The sequence below is a fragment of the Triticum dicoccoides genome, chromosome 6B (genome assembly GCF_002162155.2).
Source record: "Triticum dicoccoides isolate Atlit2015 ecotype Zavitan chromosome 6B, WEW_v2.0, whole genome shotgun sequence".
NCBI lineage: Eukaryota > Viridiplantae > Streptophyta > Magnoliopsida > Poales > Poaceae > Triticum > Triticum dicoccoides.
Genome location: NC_041391.1, coordinates 493,111,975 through 493,120,427, shown reverse-complemented (window position 1 = coordinate 493,120,427; position 8,453 = coordinate 493,111,975). Strand labels below are relative to the sequence as shown.

The 8,453-nt window shown below is 56.7% G+C and overlaps 1 protein-coding gene and 1 pseudogene across 1 annotated transcript; both read right to left on the bottom strand.

The window, feature by feature from the left end:
* Window positions 1–3,030: 3,030 nt before the first annotated feature.
* On the bottom strand, window positions 3,031–4,311 carry LOC119326416. The gene has a single exon (XM_037600069.1). The coding sequence runs from the start codon at window positions 4,076–4,078 to the stop codon at window positions 3,236–3,238; it is 843 nt and encodes a 280-aa protein (XP_037455966.1). The 5' UTR covers window positions 4,079–4,311; the 3' UTR covers window positions 3,031–3,235.
* A 137-nt stretch (window positions 4,312–4,448) lies between these two features.
* LOC119325774 lies at window positions 4,449–8,218 on the bottom strand (annotated as a pseudogene).
* Window positions 8,219–8,453: the final 235 nt, after the last annotated feature.

Here is an 8,453-nt window from a genome sequence, read left to right as displayed (position 1 = left end):
TATTTAGTGGGTGACTTAGGATCCCTCGACTGTTGCAGCTCTCCACGACGCCTTCTTGCCCTGTACGTCCGAATGGTTGATTGTCCGCCGAGTGGCGTGTGGTTGTCCGAATGCTGTAGAGCCGTCCGAGTGATCCTCCTGATGAATGCATCTGAAGTCTGGCACGGTATGGGGACCTACATATGATGGTGATGGCCCCATGTGAGTCCCAAATGATGGGTCCTTGACCCTACCTGTAATAGGTGGCCACATCACTCGGACGCCCCATATCCGCTACATATTTAAACTGAATATGAGGGGTGTCGGTCATCCCCTACATTTGAGGCCCGTTTAAGAAGTCCGTCTGGATCGCATTTTTGTGACCGGTACTGAGTCGTCCGACTTTAGATGTTCTTAGCGAGGTCTGGCTGCGTGGGCGCGTCGGCGGACGTTTCGGGGCCGGAATAGCTAGGTCGTCTAGATGCTCTTAGGATGGTCATAGTGGGAGTAACATAGGTAGTAACATAGATGCCACATAAGCAAAAATATTGATGTGCCAAGTAGTTAATGAGGAGAGAAACAAATAGAGTAACCTATATGTTACCATCACATAGCGCTTTCCAATGCAAAATGAGTCTACAAGACAATAAATGAACATGTGCAACACATATGATACTTCCCACTATAAAGGTAATAACATAAAGTAGTAACGTATGCATGTTACTGCTCTAAGTTACTTCTCACTATGACCAGCCTTACCGTGACCAAGGCATGAAAAGTCGTTCTCATAGTAGGCCGCTGCTCCATCCATGCATTCACGCATGTAGCTGCAGGCGCCAGGCAGGACGAGTAGAGACATCACGTGGCTAAGGCCAACTCCACCGCGCGAGCCTATCTTGTCCGACCCCGTTCGTTTGGGGTAAAAGGGACAAATGAGACGGCCCAGCGCGCAACGGCCCGGACCCATCTGGTCCGTTTTGTGTCCGTGCCGACCCATTTCGAGCGCAAACTTGCGACGGGTTTGGGTTGCGGCGAACAGCGAACGGACGATTTGAACGTCTACGTCGGGGACGCGTGGCAGGCGGCCACCTACCTCCCCCGCCAACATAAATGCGCATGGGCGGGTGGCCCCACCTGTCATCCGCACAGCGACGGGTCGGCGTCCTTCTTAAATGGGACCCGTGGACCGGTCGTCGTCCTCATCCCCACGCCGGCCCCTCTCTGCCCCCTCGAAAGCCGACACGCCCAAACCCTAGCCACTCCCCGCCCTCGAGCTCGCCGGCCGGCCGCATCCATGGGTCTATGGAACCGCAAGGGGAAGCACGACCTCGAGGCCGTCTCCTCCTCCGGCCGCCGCCGCGGATCCGTGAATAAGGAGGAGCCCGCGTCACCGCCGCGCTCATCCCGTCGAGCCCCCGCGTCACCGCCGCACTCCTCCCGTTGAGCCCCCGCGCCGGCCCCCTTCACCATTGCCCCTAGGCCCTCCAGCGAGCGTGACCGGCAGTACATCTGCGCGGATGTGTGCCGGAGGTACTGGGAGACGAGGACGCCGGTCCCGTGGAGCGACGCCCACCTCCCCAACAGATGGCACCTCTCCGCGGACCGGGTCCCCATCCCGCCAGTGTCGGCGACCGGCCGTGCACGGCGCTATGAGCTCAACCGCCGCCGCCTCCTCCTCCCTGACGACATGTACTACGACCACATGTATGCCTCCGACTCCCCGTTGTGGGACACATGGCTCCAGGACGAGCACGACGTGCGGCGCGCGTCCTACTTCGCCGGCACCATGTCGGGGCCGTGGAGGCCACGTGCAGAGCCGCGCGGGCGTACGCGGGTGCGCGGCATGACGCCCACGCCGTCGCCTTCCCCGTCTCCGTCGCCACCTCCCCCTCCTCGCATGACAGCGGAGGAGGAGGCCCGTCTCCTGCAGCGTGTCATGGACGACTCCATGAACACGCACGACGAGTGGCAGTGGGACGACCTGGAGGAGGCCATCGCCCTCTCTGCCGCCGGGGACGTCGCGTTCCCGGAGCTGCAGCTGGCGGCCGTCATGGGGGAGCCGGAGGAGGAGGACCCACCCACATTCGAGTAGCTGGTGGGCCAGGGGTGGGGCTGGTCCTGCACTGCGCCGGAGATGGCCGCCGGCCTGGGCGTGAACCGGAGCGGGAGGCGTCGCCGCGGGAGGAGGTGGTGCAGGCACCTCTGGTCGTCCAGCTCGCCCCCGTCTACCACGCACCGCCGCCCCACCTCTGGACGCCGCCGGAGTACGTCGACCTCGTCAGCGACGACGGCGACACCGGCGGCCAGTGAAGATGGCGACGGCCACGGCACCGACGGGCGCGGCAGGAGCGCCCAGGAGGAGTTTTCTTTGTATTTTGTTATTATGTTAATTATGAAACTAGGCCTTTTAAGCGGCCGTTGAAACCGTGTCGTTTTGTGGCCGACCCCTATATATGTTTTACATTTTTTTTAAATGCGTTTATTTCCTTTTTTAGTTATTTCATTCAGTTTTTTATTCCCGTCCACCCCGGACATGATTTGGGGTGCGGTCGTGCGGTGGCGCACACACGACCCAACGGACACAGCCGGACATGAGCGAACCCATCGACGTCCCAAACGGACAAAATCCGGCCAATCCGGACGTCCGCTTGAGGTCGTGCGGTTGAGTTGGCCTAACAGAGACGCCTGAATTGAAGACAAGACGAGCAGTGCCAAACGCAAACGCCTCCTCCTTTTAACGCGCCTGCCCCGGCTCACACTCACAGGCCGATCAGCCGTGCATCGGTCCATCCCCTTCCCGGTTCAGCGGCACGGCGTCCCATTCCCAGACACGCGCTCCCTTCTGATGACACTGATACGATGCGATGCGATGCGACGCGACGCCGGCCGTTCCATTCCCTTTGTCTTACCTCAAGGCGAAAGCCTAAAAAGCCTCCCCCTCCCCATCAAACACGACAACTCCTGGGAATAAACCAACCACAGTGCGACTGCCACAGTGGCCCGCTGCACGTACCCGCGCCCGGACGCAAGGCGAGCATAGACACACTTGCATAGTACAGCACTACAGGTGCACCAAGTGGTACAGCACTGTACATGCCTTAAACTGCTAACCGCTGCGCCTGGGTGCGTGATCGGATCGACGGGGATTTACCAAGAATCAGAACTATTACTACATGCATGCAGTTGATGGTTAACACGGGAGTGAGTGCCAAAATCAATATTAGCGGCAGAGGTTACTGGACTGGGCATTGTTTATTTACAGCTTGTAGATGATGAGGAAGCATGGGAGCACCGCCCGCCGGTCGAACACCACCAGCTCGCCCTTGCCGCCGCGGACGGAGTCGTACTCCTTGCCGGCGGCCTCGGAGCATGCCCCCTCCGCCACCCGCCCGGCGATCACCCTGCACAGGAACATGGCCCGCCGGCCGGTCTGCGGCCCGCGCCCGCTGGCGTGCGCGCCGCCGCTGCCGTCGAAGGTCCGGACGACGCGCAGGGACGCGCTGTCCGAGGAGGAGCACCCGTGCGGCGGGGCCGGGGAGAAGCGCATCATCTCGTTGCCGTCGGCGGCGCTGCGGGAGGCGCCGCCGGCCCGGGCGCGCACGGCGGCGCGGTAGTCCTCGAAGCGCGCCACGGCGCGCGCCTGGTTGTGGACGCGGAACAGCATCTCCACCTCCCCCGAGAACGCGCCGCCGGCATGGGCGGCCGGCGCCGGCGGGAGAGGAGACCACGACGAGAGGAAGATGATCTCGACCACCTGCCGCGAGGAGTGCCCCGCCGGGAGCTCGGTTAGCGCCGGCAGCGGGCCGAGCGGGCTGAGAGGAGGCGACGGCGGCACGGACGTCGACTTCGCCGCCTTGGGCTTCTTGGTCGCCGAACTAGTCTTCGAGCTCGACTTGAGCTTGGGCTTGCACGAGGAGACGTCCCTTTGGGCGTCGCCGGAGCTGGCGCAGCTCGACCGGAGGAGGAGGTGCGACTTCTTTGGCAGTGCCGCGACGTTGGCAGCGACGTCATCGGCCGCCATGGACTTGCAGTGGAGGGACCGGACCCAGCTCGCCGAGGCCGTCGGACGGCGCCCGAGCGGCGGAGGCTTCTCCGGCATGAGTCGGCCGGAAGCTAGCTGACGTTGTGTTTTGTAGTGCTGCTGTCTCGTCTCGGCGCTCGCTCGGCAGACTGAGACTGAGTGAGGGTGGTGGTGGTGGCGTGGTAAAGTAGGATGCGAATGCTTATTGTGGTACTGGTAGTGTTCCTGTCGCTCGGCAATTTGTATGCTCCAAACTTTGCTGCCGAGGTAATGGCAGTGCAGGTGGAGATGCTGCTGCCAACTGGCCTTGTAGCGCCGCAGTCAGTACTGGCCAGTACTAATAGTACTACTATGCCAATTTACCGAGGTAATAGCACTGCGGGTCCCTGAACTTGCATGTCAGGTGATGGTTTGGTTCTTGAAGTTGAAAAAGTGAACTATTTCATCCCTCAACTTGTCATGGATGTGCAAATTTAGTCCAGGGCCAATCAAAACTCGCCAAGTGGATGCCAAGTGGCCTGGCTGGTCAGCGCCCGGCATTTTGCACTTAGCCCCCTGCCTTTGTGACGAATCAACCCGCAGTTTACTTGCGATAGCTTGGTATCCATGTGTGGTGGGTGCCTTGACCGGAAGTGATAGTTCCACAGTCTGATCATAAACATGTAGAGGAAGATGATAGGCATGATGAGCTCCAGGTAGCAGATCAGTATGAGGAACAACATGTTCACCAGCATTGTTGTGATGGGGTTTCGCCAGCTCCTGATGCCATCATACCACTTGGCCATTGAGGCAAAACCACATAACAAAGAGGTGATGCGATAGAAGTTGGCCTTGCTGCGCCGGAGACTGAACATGTGCGAGCCCACATCGAGCGTGTACTCGACCACCTCCCTGCGCAGAGGAGGCTCAGCACGACTAAGCCTTGTCGAAACAATCTGCATCGCCTGGTGCCTCAGGTAGTCCAACTGCATCACTGATATTGGTTGTGAGTAGTGCATTTTCGGCAGCAGCGGACGGCCATACATTGCCATCATGTTCACCCATGCCGTGCAAGTAAACCGCACAGCCAAATGCAGCTCCCCGGTCTTCTTGAGGCCACTTGGCTTAAGAGCTAGCAAAGGATAGAAATGGGTGTACACCCGGTCATTCTCCAGTGTCGAGAGACGAATTCTGACCTTGCCAATACTTTCATCTCGGGCATCACCATTCTTGCTCCCAATCTGGCTATTGTCAAACACCACCACTGTGATCACAGTGCAAGGATCAAACACCTCCCAGGTATACTGCTCATTCCACTGGGGATTCAGGGTGTTCATGATAGTTCTTGTGCGCACCCATTTCGGACCATACTTGGCAACACAGTAAGCGTCAGTGCTGCGACCATCCTTGGCCTTCATGGGAATCAAGTTGCGTGCATCTAGAACCCCCACCTCAAGGATACCAATGCTCGGCTTCCGGGTGTGCTTTGATGATGGCTGGAGATCACTGCTGTAGTAAGTCGACTCGTCAAGAACATGGTAGCCAAAGTCCAGCGACATCCGAAGCTGTATCGTGCTCGCGAACTTGCCCTCCTTCTTCTCGCCTTCGTCGTTGGGGCGCGCAAGGCTGTACCAGCGCGGCTCCACGGGCTTGCCGAAGTGGTCATGGCGCGGCATTGCGGCGTTGAGGGGCAGCATAATGCGCCCGAGCGGCTCGCAGCGGCCTGGCCCGACGCGGTCTTCCACGGTGACGAGCAAGGGCTCGTCGAACGGCTCCGACGCGACAAACATGAACTCCTCTTTCCACATCGGGTTGGGCGTCACCGGCGTCCCGCCCGAGCGCGTGCGCCGCACCTGCCCGGCGAGCTGCAGCTTGACGGATGCGTTCATGGGGCGCGCGACGTGTCGTGGGGCACTAGGTCCTGCGCCCCGACGGCGGCGACGCGTAGGTACACGAGCTTGGGCGAGAAGTATACCTTGGCGCGCGTGGAGGCGACGGCCGACGGACCAGCCGCCCCACGCGCATCGGAATGCCAGGCCTCCGGGAACGCCTCATCGGCCTGGGTCCCGAGCCAGACCAACTGCATGATCTCGCCGCGGTGGAGCTTCTCCCCGGGCTTGCCTTCGAGCCTGTACCAATGAGGGGCCAGCGGGGAGTCCGGCGGCACGCGGACCGGCACCTCGGAGAGGTCGAAAGCCATGCAGCCGACCATGTCGTCGCCGCCGGCGAGATCCTTGGCCTTGACGGCGACCTCGAGCAGATGCGACTGGAGGTGCGTGGCTGAGAAGGCGAAGACCTGGTGCCAGGAAGGGCTGTGGTGGCCGGCGAGGACGGCAGTGGTGCCCTTGAAGTTGCCGAGCTTGACCTCGACGAAGGGGTCGATGGAGCCGGTGGGGGAGACGGCCGGGTGGTCCCGCGCCTTGACCACGTGCATGTAGAGGAAGCACATCGGCTCGCCGAGGCCGTAAGTGGAGGAGATCTTGCCCGCGGCGTTGGCGGCGGCAGCGGAGGGGTTGAGGCCCGGGATGTTGAAGCGGGGCGCAGCATGGCGGCCAGCGAAGCACATAAGTTAGGGGTCTAAGTGCAAAATGCCGCGCGCTGACCAGCCAGGCCACTTGACATCCACTTGGCAAGTTTTGATTGGCCCTGGACTAAATTTGCACATCCATGACAAGTTGAGGGATGAAATAATCTACGTTTTCAATTTTAAGGACCAAACCATCACCTGACATGCAAGTTTAGGAACTTGTAGTGCTATTACCTCCAATTTACTAGTACTGCTCCACTGGTGTGCAATTTGTGGTGGGCCGGCCGGCAAGGCATTTCTGGCCGATCGATCCTGGTGAGCAGTGTTGACTGTTCAAACTGTTATTTTAGACCGCTGTTGACAACAGTTAAAACTGAAGGACTAAACGAGGCAGCCATGCATGTTGGCAGGCCTGTGGAGTTATGGTGTTGTTTGTGAACTCTTTGATTGTGTTGGTCCTTCAGCTATTCAGCCAGCATGTTGTACAATTTGGTGGTGCTCGATCCATGTTGTCCTTTGGAAAACCGAAATGGGACACGTACATACGTTTTGCCTTTAAGTACGACGCAAGTCAATAATAAAGTTTACCCGACGGCAACGTACAACCATGTACTCACACGGAAGTCTACCCATGCATCTTTTGAAATACACCGCGAAAACGGACGGAACGACATATTGGCATCGAGCAAGAAGAGCATTATTGGTCGTTACAGAGAAGCGTCATATGCTATAGAATGTAGGGTGTAGCCGTGTAGGCAGGCTCTCGTAAAGATTCCACGGGCCCCGCGCCATGCTCTTGCTATGCACGCATGGACGCTATACGTAGGACGGCAAATCGGACAACTCAAAAAGCGAGGCCACGGAGGAGGCGTGTGAGGCGGACGGACGTATGTCCAACTGCGCTACTGTTGTGCGTGTCATCGGTCACGGCACTCACGCAATATCAGATGAGGCCGATGTAGATACCCCTTGATTGCGCGTACCGTGCGTTCAACGGCGACGCGGCCCCGGTCTTCCTCGATCGATCTCCCGTGACATCGCCTTCGTGGGAGAACCCCAGGACACAAAAACGAGACGACTACCGGTTAGGGTTTCGTAGAACTACTACTACCATTTTTCTTTTGTCGTTGACTAGAACAATTTGTCGTTGACTAGAACAATGTACATGCATTGCAACAGGATATAAATTTTCTAGTACGTCGGTTTGTGATTTATCTGTCTATAATAATGCAATTCTATAAATAAATGATCATCAAATTCTGCCCATGAATTATCTTATATTTTAATCTGAAGTTTGGTAAATAAATTAAAGTGAAATTGGTTCAGAAGATAATTGAAGTAAATTGATTTATTGCCAGACAAGTAAGGTTGAATGAAGGGGTGATGGAAATAAAGGTGAATTGAGAACCTTACGTTCTTTTTAAGTAGTATAGAGAAGTACGTCGGCTTGTGATTTACCTGTCTAATAATGTAATTGTGTAAATAAATGATCATCGGATTCTGCCAATGAATTACCTTATATTTGATCCAAAGTTTGGTAAGTAATTATAGTGGAACTGGTTTAGAAGATAACTAAATTAAGTTGATTTATTATCATACAAGGAAGGTTGGATGAAGGGGAGCTGAAAAGAAAGGTGACATGAGAACCCTTCTTCATTTTCTACCTCCACCGATTTCAGCATCGCGAAGAGCTCGGGAATCGTCTTCGTCATCTCTTGCATATTATAGTTCATCATGAAGCCTTTATAGCTTGGTGGCAGTGATTAAAGAACTCTATCAATAACACACTCATCGGGAAGCTTAATTCCTAGCAGAGTCAAGTGGTTGTGGTACCCAGACATTCTAATTACGTGTTCACCGACAGAACTGTTCTCCTCCATCTTACAATTAAAGAACTTGTTAGAGACTTCATATCTCTCAACCCAAGCATCAGCTTGAAATATCAAT

Excerpts from the sequence above, each read along its gene's own strand:
- LOC119326416 (XM_037600069.1), bottom strand. The coding sequence starts at position 4,078 with ATGCCGGAGAAGCCTCCGCCGCTCGGGCGCCGTCCGACGGCCTCGGCG.